The 19,103-nt window shown below is 39.4% G+C and overlaps 1 protein-coding gene across 3 annotated transcripts in view; it reads right to left on the bottom strand.

Annotated features, from left to right (window-relative positions):
* Nucleotides 1-3,830: 3,830 nt before the first annotated feature.
* Nucleotides 3,831-19,103, bottom strand: part of CTNNA1 (catenin alpha 1) — a 194,368-nt gene continuing 179,095 nt past the window's right edge. For all 3 annotated transcript variants that reach the window (XM_037906042.2, XM_043552628.1, XM_043552629.1), the window contains 4 exons: nt 18,078-18,259; nt 17,231-17,336; nt 9,042-9,176; nt 3,831-5,054 (listed from right to left, as the gene is read on the bottom strand). In XM_037906042.2, coding sequence (XP_037761970.1) covers nt 4,767-5,054; nt 9,042-9,176; nt 17,231-17,336; nt 18,078-18,259 — 711 coding nt within the window. In that variant the 3' untranslated portion in view covers nt 3,831-4,766. The remainder of the gene's footprint in view (nt 5,055-9,041; nt 9,177-17,230; nt 17,337-18,077; nt 18,260-19,103) is intronic.

The following is a 19,103-nucleotide window of genomic DNA, read 5'->3' as shown; positions in this document are numbered from 1 at the left end:
GGGTCCAGGGTAAGGGCAGCTGGCTGTAATCTCTCATCTGCATACCCCTCTAAAGCATCTGAGATTTAACCCTGATCAATGTATAAAAGTTGCACCAATGTAAATGGATTTAAAAACTGATTTTAGTTACTTGTGTCCCTGAGGTTTTGCACCAGTTTACAACTGGCCAATATCAATTGAATTGAATTAACCTAAACTAAATGGATGTAAATCAACTTGTGACTACACAGGAGTATGCACTGGATTAACTAAATCGATTAAAAACACAGATCTTTGTGAAGCTGGTGGACATTTGTGTTTAGACAAGCCTCATCAGGGTGAGCAGTGACCATATGAGAGCAAAGTCTTTGTAAACAAAACATTTAGCTGTTTATCCCATAACAAAAACTGAAAACCAGATTCAATGCAATATTAAACTAAGTCATCTCATTACTTCGACACGTTTTTTCTCACACCAACCATTAAGAATACTTCAATTTAATTGGACCTCTTCTTTAGAAAAGTCATGTCTATTTAAGTGTGTAGCCTTATGTAGTGAAGGGATCATTATCTCCATTTTAAATCTGGGGACAGAGGTACAAAGAAAGCAGTTTACCAAAGGTCATGCAGCCATTCAATAGCACAACTAGGATCAGGACCTCACAAAACTCCCACTCAGGTGCACCATACACTGAGACAATGTTGCCTGTGTCAAAATTCAGTGATTAATCCAGATTACGTGCCACCTGAGGCATGCTGTGCATATGCTAAGAAGAGTCGTCAGCCCTGCCTTAGTTAACACAGTGGAATAGACTACAGCATATGATGCAGCTCTCTCAGACAGAAGATATGCATCAGATTTTAACAGCAGGCCACTAGTTACACACTCTGTAAATCTCGCAACCAGGAACAAATGTGCTCATGAGGCACCACATCACCATGCTGTCTGAGCCCTTTAAAAGAACAGCCTACACTACTGAATGGGGCTCACCTCCATTCTTTTCCCGTTAGGTATGTGAAGAGCTTGTGTTCGAGATCAGCCAAAAGCGGGACACTGCTAGAGGATTATGCTACTGCAGAGCTAAGCCACCGATTCATTTTCGGCCACAATGCTCAGAGATATTAATACTCAGCACGACAATGCCCAGCCAGAATCACACACATTGGATCTAGGTCTCAGAGTACCGGAAACTAACCTTACAGGGGCTTTGTATCCTCTCTCATCAATGTCTGGAGCTCCACAGTAGTATAAAGATGTTAGTGCAGGCCAAGACTGCTGGAATTGTTAGTGCTGAGCCTGGTTTTGTAAAACCTGGGACAGTCCTGATAGAAATGGAACTAGTGGAATCCAAATCTATCCACACTTGCTCAATTCCTATCCCCATTCAATTCTAAAATTGCCCTCCAGATTGGAAACTCCAGTAGGCCCCATTATAATCCTTCAGCTGGTCTCCATTGGCTTCTACTGGAGGATGAATCCCCCCACTGATCTACTGCTCTGTTCCAAAGAGCTGGTGGTCAGCTGGAAAAGCCTCACTGACATCTGGCACTTCATGGACTCTCAGCTACTGCAGAGGCAGGCGATCGGTGTTGGTACTCACAAGCTACCAGGACAGGCAAACCACTTTAGAAACTAGAAAAGTTGGTTCTTCCATGTGCATTTTATCACATACCTCCACTTTGTAGATAAACTTTGTGTCTTCCTGGACTTCAAACTTTTCCCTTTCTCATCTCTCCCTCATCTTCTACCTCTAGGAAGAGGGCCGAGGTAAGTTTCACTTTACTCCAGGTCTGCTAGAATCCTTTTCCTTGCCTCAGCCTCCTACCTTGACTTTTAGAGCTTTATATGATCCAGATCTCTTTGGTGGGCCTCCAGAATGCTATGGGTCCTCAACACACATTCCAGGAAGCAATTCAGCCCTCTCAGATTTGTCTAATTTGGGGAGTGAGGAAAATTTCCCAGGACGATCCTTCGAACAAGCCAGGATCCTGAAAGCTACTAGTTCCCAAGGAATCAGAAGGATGTGCTTATGATGGAGAATTGTCAATTCTAGACTAACTTGAGGGTTCAAGAGGTTTGGCTGTTACGAGGTTTGTATAAAATCCTGTATTCCACCATGCCCCTACCTGCTCTCACCTTTGTTTTTTTAGGAGGGGGTTGGAGAGGACAAATGGGAGGGACAGTGATCTGTTACATTCCTCTACCATTTTCCATGGGGAGGATGGAAAGCCCCACTTCTAGGAGGCAACTCACCCTCTTGTGAAGTGGAGCACACAGGGCATATCCTGTCTATTTGTAGGCCTCACTCCATCTTTGTACAGCTGGTAATGGCTCCCTCCTCTGCACTCTAGCAGCTGGGGATGCAGCTGAGGCATGGAGAGAGAGAGGCAGTTCCAAACCTGCTTCCCAACTGCTCAATGTACCAACCTCTACTGGTTAGAGGCCCATACTGCTTCTGCAGAAGCCCTCAGGCAGCAGATGGCACAGTCCCCATGATGCTGCTGGGACTGTCAGTGCCGAGGCATGGATTTGTAAAACCGAGGCCTGGAAGTCATGCCTAACCACACAAGCATTCAGATTCCTATCCCTATTCAGTTCTAACTTGCCCTCCAGTTTTCATAGCCTCTCCCCTCCTCTCTCAGAAGTCACCCCCACTCTAACTTCAGTAACTATTGAGTTCTCTCCCACATCCTCTCTGAGAAATCCCTGCCTTCTTGCAAGGTGTAACCCTTAAACCACTCTAGCTTGTTTTAATCCTCCATACGAAGGACAAGTTCAGCCTCTTGCTAAATTTGGCTTCGTGGCATTTGATTTGGATTTTCAAATTAAATTTAAATCAATTGTGGCTATATTGAAATTTGTTGCTACCTTAATGACTTATAAGTTCTGCATACAAAATACAATAGCTAGCCAACTTTTAAATAAAAATAAAGATTACTACTTTAATTTTTCCGAACATCTAGAGAGTTTTTTAAGCTAATCAGATTTTTTTAAACTAAGGTAATGTGTTTATTTTGGTGAGAGAGTCACTAAACAGCCTAGGGCAGATAACCTTTAAAATAATGTTATTTTAACCTTAAGAACAAAAATGACTCTTCCAACATTGTGTGTAAAGAAACTAGCTCATTAACCCTTGAATGCCAGTGCCTCTGGCATACTTTGAGTCATCTTTTAAAAACAGATCCATTTTGCCTATAGTATATATAAATGCCGCACATTTGTAGGGTAGCCTAAAAGCTCTTATATAATACAGACAGTACACTTATATTGAAGAGGACAAGATATAATTTGCTTGGAAAACAGAATAAATTCAGCAAAAATATCCTTACAGAAACCTTATATGAGTGATGTAAATGCTTATTCTGATCAGCATTTTTGTACTGAAGTAGCAATACCTTGAATATATTTTAAGTCTGATTTATTTTAAAAAGCGTAGTAAATTGCTACGTTGATCAAGGTAAATCAAGCCATACCTTCTTAACACAGCAATGACTGGCTCTATAAAATTTAATTACCGTCAAAATGATTAAATCCAGAACAGGTCATTTTCTTTTTTTAAAAAGTGTGCTTTTAAATACAGCAAAGCAAACTTTGACCTCTACAATGCACTAACTTTTTTTTTTTTTTTTAAACAAATTCATAAAATGTAAATAAGACAGCAAAATTATACCTTGTAGCTAAAGTTATCACAAATAATGTAAAATCTAAACTGTAGCCTGAATAAACACTATTGCTGGATTTCTTTGCAAGCCTAAGGCAGGATGCATAGCAATTATCAGAAATGAGTACAATGATGAATTTGCATTTGAATGCTGGGGGGAAAATGCTAAATTTACAGCACGACAACACACCAGCTGATAAAGCAACTTTATTAGTGTCCTGCGGCAAAGTACATTAGTAATTTGTAACCAAGCATTAAAATTCTCATTTTGTGTCATAAAAAAAGTAATCAGTTTCCTCCATGATGCATTATATGTTTTACTGAATTTCTTATGGGTTCTCCTCCTGGAGAGACATACATGAAAAACCCTTAACAAAAGGCCTATTGCAAAGTAACCAGAAAATACTTTACCCTCAAGATGCTCTAATGGGCATGACTCACCATTTTCTGTCAAATAGCTCTAATACCCACAGCTCAAGTAGTATCTTGGAAAACAGCAATTTTAAACAAATGCAACAAAAAGTTCTATTCCAAATGAAAAAAGAAAAATCAAACCCAAAAATCAAAAGGTCAGAAAAGTGTGCAACAGTGTATTACTTTCCCAGATGTTTTTCCACTGCTGCCTTATTGTATAAGAAGCACAGCTAGCACCTGCTATCCTCATACTCTAACACACAAAGTTTATCCCCTACACACACCATATGTGAACACATGAATGCACCCATCAGTAATTTAATTCTCTCTTTTGAGTGATGTTTTCCTCTTGATCACAATGTAAAACTGCAGTCACTGAAAGGCATAACATGATCCAACTATTAAGGTTAATGATTAGTGTTACTGTAAGATTCTTTGGTTATAGGATATATTTTCGTTTAGCACAGTTATACAAAATAATTGTCACCTAGAAATATGCCCCTGAAGTCTAAAAGCAACCTAATATTAAAACATTTGCAGACTGAGGTTGTATTGATTGAATTTATAAATTTGGAGTATTTCCCCATGTAATCTAAACAAAGTTATCCAAATTATATTAAGTAAATACATTTTAATGAATAGTAAACTTTTGAAATCCTTAGAATATTAAAAGTAAAGTTCTGGAAGTAGCAGTAGTGGAAAAACTTCTCTTTAAATACTCTCCATTGCCTTGAACTCGCTGAGAGCCTGCACAGGATTAACATGCTTCTTCTGGGATGCTCTTTTGATTTTGGTTTGAGTTTCATCCTGTTTCTCTCTCTTGACCAGAGGTTTCTTCTCTGGAGCCTTCATTTTCCAAGACACAGCAGGAAGGTTCAGGGAAGCCATTCCTTGGGACTTTTGATATTTAGTAGATGCCACATAGGAAGCCTTCACAGTTTGCACCACTGCATTCATCAGGTTCTTTGCAGCCTGGATCAGAGACATAGCACTGTCCACCTACAATAGATATCATAATCATCATCTGTGTTTGGCAATGCCCATGACTCGCTACGCACTGCAAGAACTAAGCAAATGCAAGAGGTTTCTAGAATTCTTAGAATATTTTAAGGTAATTCATCTTCTTATTAAAGGCACCCTCAGAAGGATTTCCAAAAATGATGCTATGTTTTCTGACTCTTGGTGATGAGAAACTGACTCATGCCATCAGACAAATGAGCAGTATTTCTGTGCTCTCAGTGGTGCCTTTTCCATATTTATGACTATTTAAAATATTTGTACTTGGCTGTTTGCTGTCAGTCTTGTGGCTGCCTGCTGTCAGTCTTGTGGCTGCCCTATCACAGCAGCTTCCACTTCAATTAAGTGTATTATACCTATGAGGATATCTTAATCGCTGACTGATAAATATTTAAGTCACAATGGCATATTAAATCATATTAAAAGGAAGGTACTATTATGCAGTTTCAGCCAGTGATGAAGTCCATGCAAGAAAGATTAAAGAGAGGAAAGCTGCATTAGAGAAAACAAAGTTCTTTAGAGTAAGGAAAAGATGAAGGGTAAAATTATACTCTGGGAGACCAAATTTTAGCTCCTGCCAAATTACCAGCGTAGGAGATGAACCAGTGGAGTAGAGGGCCACACCCAATTTGCACAAAATTGAGCAGATTATGTTGGCTGTCCTCTTTTCATATGGGGGTGTGGTTTACAGAGACACGAGATGCCTGCAAGCACTGCTGCAGTTCAGACAGGTATGGCATGAAGGATTACATGCTAGGATCTCAAGTTTCTGCTGGATGTATCTTCATATTAATGGTAATAGATAGAGGCTGCCTTTGGGCTGTAATCTGGGCACCCAAATGTAGTTTATTTACTTAGCAATTTTTATTATGGAAAAAAAGGGGAACTTAAGGAGAGGAATGGAACTCAGCTTCTCTGTTGCTCATGCCAAGGTCCTTTTTAAAGAGAAGTTGAAAGGAAGGGGAAGTCTGAAGGAACTGTATTTATGGCAAGGAGGTGCAGAAGGAAGATCATGCAAAAATGCAATGGAGAAAGACACTGGGGCAGATGAGAGCTGAACTAGGGGAAGAAGCTGGACAAATGTCTGAGCAAGATCTAGGACATGAAGGCTGTGTGCACCAAGACAGACCAATACCACACAGTCTTGCTGAAATAATGGCTTATCCTCTCCAATTCTAGGAGTCTACTTTGAGCCCAACACTATGCAGCTTATGCGTCTGACCTATTATAACTCACTGCCATTTTAAAACAATATATTTTAAGTCTACTTTATTGCCACGAGTGCCCATATGTATAACAAAAGGAATAGCTACATACACTTGAGAGTTCACATGTATAACCCCCTGGGCAAACTAACAGTCAGATTGATTGGGACACTCAGAACAGGCTGTAGACTACATTGCTGATCTTTAGTGACCGTTGATTTTATTAAAATTTCTGTTCTAACTGAAAGCCTGGGTATTAAGCAGGTATCATACCACTTGTTGCCTTTTGGAAGCTCACTGCACAACTACACTTAAGCTGATATTTTTACCTCTTGGTAAATTACTACATTTTAAAGAACTGGTTGGCATGCCAGTCTTGGGGTTGTGCAGTTGCACTGCGTGCTTCCTTTTCATTCTAGTCAAACTGCATATTGGCTGCTTTGCCAGCAAACTGGTGCAGCCACTAAGCAATTCTTGGAGTCTCTTGAAAAAATAAGACCGTGTCCTGGCTTTGAAAGAGACCTAACCATTGACTAATGTGATCCATCACATCTGCATAGACTGGCCAACTACATCAAGCACATGTAAGGGCACTCCAAGTGCCCAGATCAAGTATTTCCTCCCTAGAACTCAAGACATTTTAGGATAATAAACTGCTTAAGAAGCACGTTGCAGCACTTGGATTCTAACCCGAGCTGCAGATTCACTGAGTAGATTATTTCAGGGAGCTGCTAACAGCAAAATGGCTATTTCTTTTTCAGAGGGCCTGCTGTTCTCAGGGTCTGTGTCCTTTAAAAAAAAAATAAAATTACAGCTTTTCTAAAGACTGCTTGTTGTAGGTCCTAGAATGGTCTGAAGCAGTTTTCAGCCTGCGTGATCCTGAAGTGGTATAAGTACTTCAGACTCCCCCTATGATTTATATAGCTCCAGTGTGCTTGATGCTTAACCGATTAAGAGAGCCCTTGCCTCAGGGAGCTCACAACTTGGTAGCTAGTGACCAGATCTGAATGACAAGTCTGTGCTGGGCCCTGGTGTGCTCCCCTCCATTCAATCAATCTAACCTGCTGTCCTTAACCTAACCATCAATTTGGAAAAATATATTTTTATCTTCACTGCTCTTTACAGAATTTTTCCCACTGTGAAGAAAATCTGTATTATGCAAAACATGTGGGAGGGAAGCAACTAAATTCCTGAATTTTTCTGCTTGTATTCTCTTTGCCATAGTTCATTCCAGTTGCTCAGTGATGCTTTGCCAAATTCTTGCTCTGGAATTGTGTGTGTATTTTTAGTTCAGGGTACAAATTGTTAATATTTATTTTTTAAAGACAGTGCCCGATTCAATGGGAGGCAGTGGACTATCTTTTACAGCACAGATTTTCATCCAGTAATCTGGCAGAGGCCAAAAAGTGTGGGAACATTTAGCCATGTTCTTATTCAATGAAAAGAGATAAAGATAAGGAGACTGTAGTAAAGATACTAGCCTACTAATATGAACTAATTTATGTCTGAAGGATATGGAAAAATTAAAAAGGAATTTTATAATCACAGTAAAACCCTAGAGCACATTTTTGTATAATGACATATCTAGTATTTGGACACCACAATGCCTTCAGCTCCACAGATAACAGCCATGCATCACAGATACACAGCAACACATGTTCTGCTGCATCTTATCGCTCAGTTCCTCACTTCTGGCAGTCTGAGCATGTCCTGCTGCCAGTAGTGAGAGGGTGGCAGAGAAATCTCTCTCTGACATAAAGGTGCTAACATTATGTAAAAGTATGTTCTGTTGCCAGAACTGTTTCTATTACATTTTGTTTCCCATTTTGCTCAGCTATTATGCAGCTATTCCTATATTCCTTCCAGCAGCCACCTGTCAGTGCAAAAAGCAGTAAAGTGAGAAACTGTACAAGATACTTGCAAAAATAAGGAACTGTATAAAGGTTTCTAGTATATGAAACACCTTAGGAAAGATCAGATTTTAAATTTACTTTTAATGACTCAACTGTTAGTACTGAGTTACCAATCCCTTTTGTCCCTCCATAGACTAAACCCTGTATTAACTCCCCAGCACCATTGCTGCTTTCACCCAATTAGAACATAAGTGACTATAGTAAACAAGTTGGAGCATGGCAAAAGATTTCATAAATTTAGCTGTTTCCCTCCTATGTAATCTACAGCATGCAGATTCTTCTCAGTGAGGAAAAAAAGTCTGCAGTACAATGAAGACAAGAATGCATTTACTAAATTGGATGTCCAGAGTAAGGAATGAGGTTGGCCTTACAGCAGCTTTCAGCTGTTACCAAATAGTGGAGCAACTAAAAAAAGTTTAACTTCAGGCATAGTTATTTTGAAATAAATACCCCTAGATAATTACAAGGCCACCCTGTTCAAAGTTTCTATGAAAACATGGGGTAGATTAAGAAATATACATAAAATTATGCTGATTAAGATGATTTAATCCCACTGTATGTAAAATCAATAGCCTGTGGAAAAAGTGGTAGAGCATTACAAATTTATAGTGAAATGTCTTGCTGAGGGTTATCGGCTAGTAATGAAAGCTGAAAAGTAGTTCGAAGATTATTATGATGCTGATTCTGCCTTCAAGTAGAGGCAGTTATAAAACTTGCAAGGGTTTAAAGTTTGGACATAAACTCATGTGCCTTTCACTTTGTCTATAAGCCTTTAACACAAAAGCTTAAACTGGGAAAACTGTTCAACCTAGAAAGAAAAACATGAAATGGAACTATCAGATTTTACATACCCCAGAGACCACCAGTTCTCCTCCAAGGTTTTGAACTTCTGCCTTAACTTTGCTACAGATGTTCAACTGATGGCAGTATAAAGCAATACGCTGTAGATAGGCTAGAAGGTCTTGTTTGCAGGCAGAATCGGGGCACTGAAAATAGAAAATTGTTATTTCAGAATTTTGAAAAGCAAGAATACTAATTTTTAAAGCTAACTACCCTGACACAGGTCAATCAAAAAGAAGCTTAACTTGTTCAGCTATGTATCTATCATGATGAATACATTCATTTTATGGATTTATAGACATCCAGCCATCTACTTTCACTGACAAATGGTATGAAAAAAGTGAATAAAGAAACACTGCAGTAATAAGTGATCATATTAAAAATGGAGTACACATTTGTAATATCTGTACAACAGTTCTGACATACCACTAACGCCACACAATATTTCTAGTAATGTAAGGCAAATGATAATTTTGAAGAATTTCTTGCATTTGAGTTCAAACCCCTTATTTAAGCCTAAGTTAACTAGCAGCAAAATTGCATTTAGAAGTCATTAAACATTAGTATCTGCTAAATGTTGAGATTGTAGGATGAGAAGTCATTGACTTGCAAGAGATGATAAATCCACTGTGCAATCAAAATGTGTTCTCAAAAGTTGGCATTGGGAGACAGGACTTTCATGTTCTCATCTGCTCTTTCACTAGCCTTGTTGTGTGATCTTGGAAAAATTTCCTAGCCTTTCTACACCTGTTTTGCTAATAGGTATAGTATTTGCACACCACATAGATACTGAAGATGCATTTGTAAAGCACCAATACAGCACTTTGCATCCTAGGATCTCAAGTTAGCACTTGTAAATCCTACTTGCAACTCTTAATCAAGAATAGTGCCTCGGACGCTGATCTTCCATTTTAAATGAAATGCTTGCACTAGTGAATAACGACCCCTGTAATTCCTCTTACGTAATATCTCCAAAAGAACAGATACGTGGTCCTGACTACCTCAAACCTCTTATCAATGTGGTAACTCGATTCCTGACAAGGCGTGAAAGTGCTTCAGCAAATGCTATTGCATTAAATCACACACACATAAATTTTTTAGCTATGTAATAAACTGACTACTGGGCACAGTACCGCAATAGAGAAGCCCATTTGTTCAGCCCTTGTGGTGCATTGTGGAAGGAGAACATGCTCCCCTGATAGAACAAGGTGGAAATATGTTGAATGACCTTAAAGAGTCAAGTGCTCTGGTGACAGGTTTCAGAGTAGCAGCCGTGTTAGTCTGTGTCAGCAAAAAGAACGAGGAGTACTTGTGGCACCTTAGATACTAACAAATGTAATTGATCATAAGCTTTCATGGGCTAAAACCCACTTCATCGGATGTATGCAGTGGAAAATACAGTAGGTACGTACGTACGCACACACACACACAGAACACATGAAAAAATGGGTGTTGCCATACCCACTATAATGAGAGTGATCAGTTAAGGTGAGCTATTAGCAGCAGGAGAAAAAACAAAAAAACCCTTTTGTAGCGATAATCAGGATGGCCCATTTCCAACAGTTGACAAGAAGGTATGAGTAACAGTGGGGGAAAAATAAGCATAGGGAAATAGTTTTACTTTGTCTAATGACCCATCCACTCCCAGTCTTTATTCAAGCCTAATTTAATGGTGTCCAGTTTGCAAATTAATTCCAATTCAAAAACAAATTCCAACGAGAAACTGCTGAAGTTTTTTTTGTTGTAGTAGTGCCATTTTAGGTCTGTAATCAAGTGACCAGGGAGGTTGAAGTGTTCTCCGACTGGTTTTTGAATGTTACAATTCTTGACATCTGATTTGTGTCCACTTATTCTTTTACGTAGAGACTGTCCAGTTTGGCCAATGTACACGGCAGAGGGGCATTGCTGGCTCATGATGGCATAATCACATTGGTAGATGTGCAGGTGAACGAGCCTCTGATAGTGTGGCTGATGTGATTAGGTCCTATGACGGTGTCCCCTAAATAGATATGTGGACAGAGTTGGCAAAGGGCTGCAAGGATAGGTACATCTAAGATACAAGCGCATTTGCTCCAACCCCTCTGACAGAGGCAAACACCTACAAGATCTCTATCAAGCAATCTTACAACTACAATACCCACCTGCTGAAGTGAAGAAACAGACTGACAGAGCCAGAAGAGTACCCAGAAGTTACCTACTACAGGACAGGCCCAACAAAGAAAGTAACAGAAAGCCACTAGCCGTCACTTTCAGCCCCCAACTAAAACCTCTCCAGCGCATCACCAAGGATCTACAACCTTATCCTGAAAGACGATCCCTCACTCTCACAGATCTTGGGAGACAGACCAGTCCTTATTTACAGTCAGCCCCCCAACCTGAAACAAACACTCACCAGCAACCACACACCACACAACAAAAACACTAACCCAGGAACCTATCCTTGCAACAAAGCCGGTTGCCAACTCTGTCCACATATTTTTTCATGTTCTCGGTGTACATATATATCTTCCTACTGTATTTTCCACTGCAGGCATCAGATGAAGTGGATTTTAGTCCACAAAAGCGTATGCTCAAATAAATTTATTAGTCTCTAAGGTGCCACAAGTACTCCTCATTCAAGTGCTCTGGTGTTTCTCAGCCTCATTCCCATATGAAAAACAGAGGAGCCCATCTGAGTGGCAGCCACAGTCCACAATATGCTCTGTACATTTGAGATGAAGAGGATATATACACAATCACATAGCGTATAGGAAGACTGGAGTTTAGCATGTATTGTAGTTATCTTTAAAAATGTCAGTAGCACGGCTAACTGGCATGGCTTCTGCAAAGAAAAGTGTCTCTCTCTAACCTATTAAAGTTCTTTGTGTATGTCAACAAAATAGTGGATAAAGGAGAACTGGCTGACAATCTGGAATTTCAAAAAGCTTTTGACAAAGTCCCTCAAGAGAGGCTGGTAAGAAAACCATGTCACAGGGTGAGAATTAACATCCTTTCATGTTAGCAACTAGATAAAGGGACACATAACAAAAAGAATAAATGGTCAGTTTTCACCATGGCAAAAGGTTAGCAGGAAAGGGTCACAAAGTTCAGTACCAATACTGGAGTTTAGCATATTTATCAATTACAGACACTGAAAGGACGTTAACGTTGCAGGGTTGAGCACTCAAGAGTTATCAAATGCCAAAATTAAAATGGTCTACATAATGAGGCCAAGAGAGATTAAGCCCAACATCAACAGGTGTCTCCACTAGTTCTGCGTGCTAAGTGACTCAAGTTTGGCTGCAGTCACCCAGAGACCTGCATCTTCCAGAGCATTTAGCATTTTTATAGCACTCAACATATAAAGCACTGTACAGACAATTAATCCTCCACTTCCTGAAAGATAGGCAGCTACACACTTGTAGTAGAAAGAGAGCTTGAAGCATGGGGCCTGGTATGATGTCCGGAGCCTGAATTAAAGTGACCAAAAGTCAGGCCCGGCTGATATTAAGCAAAGTTAGCAAGAGTAAGCCCTGTTACAAGGCAGATGCCTGCTTGCAGGTTCACTATCCGATACATGAACAGGGCTGGCATTTCAAAAACACAAGCACTCCTAAGCACTATGTATTCACATAAATACATTCCAGAAGGATCGTGCCAGAACACTCCAATACAAGGTTATGGTGTAAACTAACTCCCCGAACATGATACAGGACACGCTGACCCTTCCGAAGGGTAAGGTCAGGATGACAGGGTAACAGCTAGAGATGTTTTGATTGAACCAACATGTACAAAGTAAAGGGCGGTAACTAACCACACCAGAAGGGCAATACATAAACTTGTTTGTAACAGTGTATAAAAGAGGGGTCACCGAGTGGGTGTCTCTCTCTGGCTAGGGGGGAGTGGAAAGTCCCGTCACTCACTCAGCCAAGTTCATTGTGATGGGAATATATGTATTAAGTGTACCTGTAGCACATATAGGGCACTAATACCCTGCTTTGTTGGCAATAAACCTGGCCAAGTGCCTTTGCGACTGAACGGAGTCTGTGGTCTTCCTGGGCAATTCGATCAAAGTCTGCTGTATGGGCTATCTGGCCAGAGCCGGTGCAGCATGCAGAGAGAACGAACGTAGCCAACAACTGACAACAGATGGAGAAACAGAAGAAGACCAAATGACTTGCCCAGCCTCATACTGAATCAGTGTTTGAGCCTAGACTAGAAATCAGGACCTCCTGACTCCTACCACTTAACATTCCTTCAGATTACACTGCCTTGCTGAGTAACCAAAGGTTACACTGACTTCAGTTGTGTGAACAGGTTGGTTTAAGCCATTGGCCAGTGGCACATACAAAGTCCCTGACAGAGATACATAAAAGAATCAGGTTCTGTTTCTGGCATTCACCTGCCCCACAACTACAAAACATCGCATATTGGAAGGAATAATTTGAACTACTTAGGCATTTTATTGAGTTCCAAATTAAGGAAACAGACATTGGCCTCACTATAGATAGCTCAATGAATGAGAGCTGCTGCATGTTCAGCAATTGTAAAGAAAGAAAATATTGTTCAGCTGCATAAGGAATGGGATAGAAAATAATGTATTATGGGTTTGTATGGTGGAATAACACAATAGAACATCATCACCTGGAAACCTGTGTTCAGTTCCAGTCACACTACTACTAAAAGCTGATTGCAGACATGGGGGTGGGGATGGGAGGTTTGTTCCAAGATTGTTTAGTTCACAGAGTACGATGAATGAAAGTGAACATGATGATGAAGGTATACAAGATAAGGAATGGTATCAAGAAGATTAAATAGGAGCACCCAATGTATCACTGCCCCTTCATGTTATGGCAACAAGGATTTTAATTAAACTAAAAGGCAAATTTAAAACCGCTAAAAAATAAACACTTCTTTATCAGCCAATTAACTTGTGAAAGAAAGAAAATTAAGTAACATTTCAGGGGATAAATCAGTCATTAACTGATTGGGGGGGCAGGAAGAAATGGCCACTATGAGCAAGTTATTCTTAACTCCCATGACATTTTTTGCAGCTCCCTCAAAAAGATCTTGTATTGGCCATTGTCCAGTGTCCTATCTGACTAGATGGAGCATTAATCTGCTGTGGTATGGCTCCCATCAGTGAGGTACCCATCTCTGTGACTGTTAGAGGAAGTCAATGTCATTCACATTCATCAGTTGGCCTCCAATAGCTCAAAACTGGAAAACTTGCTGAGGCACTTAGAAAAGTTCAACAAGATTTGGCTGTTAAAACTGAAAACCTCAGATTGTTAATCATACAGACCTGACAAAACCACCATGCATTAAAAATGTGCACATTTTTACAAGACCTCTTAAGAAATGGAACAAAACTTTCTTAAAGAAAACAAGGCCACTCCATTGGAATTTGCTTACTAACAGAAAGCAACTGATTGGCTCTGCCTGCCAACTTGAACCTTTTTCCTTTCCAGCATGATACCCCCATTTTAGAATCTGAACATTGTAATTTTTGTGGGTTAAACCTTGACATTGTGCCAGTGACCCAGAGAGCAAATTCCACTACATGCATAATACATGAGTTTTGCATCATGGAGCAGTTACAAAACCTGTAAGAGGACATTTAGTGGAGGAAAAATGTTTATTGCTACTGGATAATCATTTTGGCAACACACAGCAGCAGCAGCCAAATGAGAAAGCACTAATCCTACATCAGAATACAGTTTTCCAAAAGCAGCCTTACATTGTGTTAGCATTAGGCATAATCAAAATCTTGCCTAATGTAAGGGCGCTAGGAGAGACTGCTATTACTTTATTGGAAAGCTGGGGAAATGCATAAGCTTTCCCTACTGGTTCACTGTGATTTCACAAATTGGCAATTGATGTACCTCCTACAACTATCAAAGATTGGAAGCAACAGAAATATTGTCAGAGTGATTTGTAAGTGTTCTCGTAGAGACAGGAGAATGAATTTTATGAGAACCTCCATTGTGCTGCAATCATTTCAATTTCTTGAGGTATTTGCATCTTACTGATATTCCCCCCATTCAAAAAAATCCTGATATTTTGAGTGAAAGATGAAACACCTTTGCGAAAATCTGAAGCTAGACACTTTTCAGCTGACTTGAAATATCTTTGATAATAGCACATTTCCTTTGAGGCCATAAAAGCTATAAAACTATCTGAGAGCAAGAGTTAGGATTTTCTGACACACTAACATGAGGGTCACGATTCACCTAGTGCCATGTGGTTAACACAACATGACAGTGCACCCCTTAGTTCAGTTCCTGCCCTTGGCATATGAAGGCATTAACACTCCATTGGAATAGCTGTATTGCAAGTCTTCTGTAATTGTCAAATAGTTCTACATTAACAGATTACTGAACCGATTTCTATAGGTACATCCACACTTTATGGTGACGTGCAGAGCACAGCCACTACACACACAGCTACCACAGGTATAAAGAGCAGCGTAGACTGAGAGGCATGGCCTAGGTGACAAGAACAGAGTGTCCCCGCTGCTGAAGCCTTTCCCTCCTGTCCGAGCCTCTCCCTGCCATATGTAGTTACATATGCCCTACATGCTGCTGCAAGTGTAGCCAAGACCTATGAGTATGCAAGCAGACTCAATGAAACATATAAACTGAAAGCTTTAGAAGAATATAGGGTTTGAAAATAGTTATAGTCTTGCCAATATGACTAACATTCACCTCCTGCTTGTCTCCCCATCTCCTCACGATACCTGTTAATTTTTTTAAAAAATGACTTTTCCAATCAAAGTAATCCAAAATATGCATTTAAAGAGTTTTATTGTCTATTTGTTGTGAGAGCACATCATGGCCTTTTCATCATCTGCAGTGTGTGTGTGGAACACTAGTTTAATTTGTAACAACAGAAGACTTCAGCTAACAGAGTTCACTGTGATTTCAGAAAGCAAACTAATTCTGAAATCTTGCCCTCCTTGTCTGAGGAGGTGGCATCTCCCCATTCTTCACCTTAACGCCATATCTTCACTCACTGCTGACAAGTGGGGGGGAGGGACCATTTGAAGCAGCCTTTCCATACTATCCCATTGAGCTGCTGGCAGTTTATTAATATTAAACATTCAGTAAAACTAATACATTTATATTAGTCACAATGACTGTCTCTGGAAGCTGGATGAAACAAATAAAACATCTGCATTGTTTTTAAGAGTTAATTCCTGTTTAAATAAAAACATTTGTCTCATTTTTGAATCACATGCTGTGAATTTGTATTCAGAGAGAGAGAGCGAGAGAGAGACTAAAAAAACTACTTTAGCTCTGTGCAAAAGTAAAGCTTGGTTAATGACAAACCTCAAACCTAAGCTATTTGTATTTCAGGGCCTCTCAGGAGCACTGACTATCATGAACACCACAGATTTCTTTAGCCTTAGTTAGATGTCTGTGCTTATTTGATAACATTTTTGATAAAACAAGATTTTTGTTTTATTGTGATTGTCACTGTGGTATGAATACCTTGTGGGATGACATGAGCACTTGGTTCATTACATGACTGATCAAGCTAAACCCTGTTAACATTTCTGTGACAAAGCAAAGCTCCATTGATAGTCCTCTTGCCAATGGGCTTTAAGCAGGAGAGTTCAAGTACAGAATAAGGAAACAGCTGCCTACCCTGCTGACACTGTAGTGCAATATTAGTGGGAATGGTGGTCCTCTTTGGATAAAACACGAATAATAAACCTATTCTGCCCATCTCTCCCGTATATCCATATAGAAGATAGAGATCCTGTGGAGCATTTCAAATATAACTCACTGATAACTCTACTCTCCAACACCTCTGCAGAAACAGGAAGATTAAAATCAAGGCTGTGCCTGATCTATTGCTGGGAGCATAATGATCTTTACTATGTTGCCTAGAGAGTCACATTGTTGCTTTGCGAAGCACTCGGGGATATCTCGAGTATGACAAAAAAATTCTATTCTTTTCAGCTAATATAAAGAAACTAGGTGCTTAATTTAAAACAATGAGCTGTTAAAAGTATTTTTGCTGTATGCGTTCAGGGGTTTATGTTGATGGGGTAGCAAAGCAGTTGGGAGAAACAAGGTCAGAAGAGCTGTATTCAGGAAGGGATTGTAGAAAACTAGGTAAGTACTTAAGCCGCCAAAACCAAATGTTCTCAAGGATCCACACAGAACAATTACTCAGTTGTGATGGAGGCTTATGAAGATGAAGGACTACTTACATGGTCAGCAATAGCCCGTCCTAGCTTGTCCATCCTTGACCCAGCCTCTGCAATTTTCTTGGCAGCACTAATCACATCTGATGTATTTTTTAGTGGTCCTTTACCTCTGCAAAACAAAGCAGATTCTACTTTTTGGCACCAAAAACAAGCATGTTGCTTCTCTCATATATTCCGTTTTTCAGACTCCCTAACTGCACTGTATTCACATGGGTAAGGTGGACTCGCATAATAAAAATAAGCAGCTCACAGGAAAGTTATCACACATGCTATAGCGTATCAACAGCTCTCTCATTTGTAAGTTAAGTTTCCTCAATGAGTTCACAAATCATCTTTGTCAAGTCTATAAAGGGCCCATGTTTTGTGAAAAAAACCTGCTTTTTAGGCTATTTATACCAATTGTTTCAAGCAATATACATGGTAATACTTCAGAAGTTACATATGTTCTGTGACTATGTTTTGATGGAATCAATGCCTGAGAAAAACCTTATCAGCTTAAATAAAACCTTTACTGTTAAATTTCAAACCACAAGACAAGTTTAAACATGTTCAGGAAAACAACCCTAGTCCAGATTCGTGAACAGACAAACCAATTTATTATCTGGTCAATTTATGACAATTTGTAAGTTTTGAAAACTACACATCAGTAAGTGTACTGATGTGTAGTTTTTAAATTAAAAACACACGGACAATACTGTTACTTCAAAGCTAAAATTGTAAAAATGCAGGAATTTCAAATATTTGCACCTAGAAAAATAGGGTTATATTGGCCAGGGAATTTTACTGAGAGAAGATGAACATCTGAGAAAGTTAGCACCTGTACAAGTTTAAGTACGTGAAAGAGACTCACCTGGTGAAGTCTGTCATTTCCATCATAATCATACACATTTGTTTTGCCAATACAATAATATCATTACCGCTGTCATCCCATTTTGATACTTCAGCATCCAATTTACTCTTCTCTTCCTGGAAGCTTGCTACTTGCTCAGCAATTTTAGCTTTTTGCTCTTGAGGGAGTTGAGCCATGATAGCCTGAAATAAAGTGATTTTCCATATTTCCTTATTCAGTTATTTGTAAAAAGGACTTTTTTGAATAGTGTCACTAATAATCAATCTAAGTGATGCACATACAGATAACCTTTAATAGGCCCATTTCTCCTCATCTTGAACCAAAAGTTTATGACTATATGATTATCTACCAACATTACAGAATAAGGGTTACCTGGAAAGCTGCTGGGTTGATTTTTCAAGAACTGTAATCATGTCTGTTTAATAATATTGCTAGACTCCTTCAAAGAATTTTAAGGTGTAAGACAGTATTTTCTCTTCCCTTTTCACAAAGGACAGTTGTGTGAATGAGGACAGATTATCTTTTTGTGTGAAATACAATAGTTTTAATGACAAGCTATCAGGGTGGATAAAAAAATCAATGTTTTTTAAAATTAAAATCAGATTTTATTTTAAGTTTTTCATTATGAAAATAAACCTGTTTAAAATGAAATCTGACCTAAACTTATCTAAATGTTTCAAAAGATTATAATAAATCCATAAGCCTCTATTAAAAGATCTCTGAGTTAAAGTCTGCTCTTCTACATAAAGAACGAACCGAGGAAAACATCGAACTTTGGAGGCCAAGCTTTATAAATACGACCCGATAGGTCATGTGTGTGTTAAGGGCTTGATCCTGGGGGAGGGACCAAAGGGCTGTGCTACTGGCTGCAACAGATTGGCAAAGTCATCACAGGTGTTGGGACCCAGCCTCTGACTCGAGGAGACACCATCATATATCTCATCAGAATTATCCACTGAGCCCACCTGGGTGGTCTCACACTTGTATTTTATAGCTTCTCCCTGCTGAGCTCTGATTGGCTCAGTT

The sequence above is a fragment of the Chelonia mydas genome, chromosome 8 (assembly GCF_015237465.2).
Source record: "Chelonia mydas isolate rCheMyd1 chromosome 8, rCheMyd1.pri.v2, whole genome shotgun sequence".
Classification (NCBI taxonomy): Eukaryota; Metazoa; Chordata; order Testudines; family Cheloniidae; genus Chelonia; species Chelonia mydas.
The sequence above is the reverse complement of the archived record's forward strand: the minus strand, read 5'-3'. Positions and strand labels throughout refer to the sequence as shown.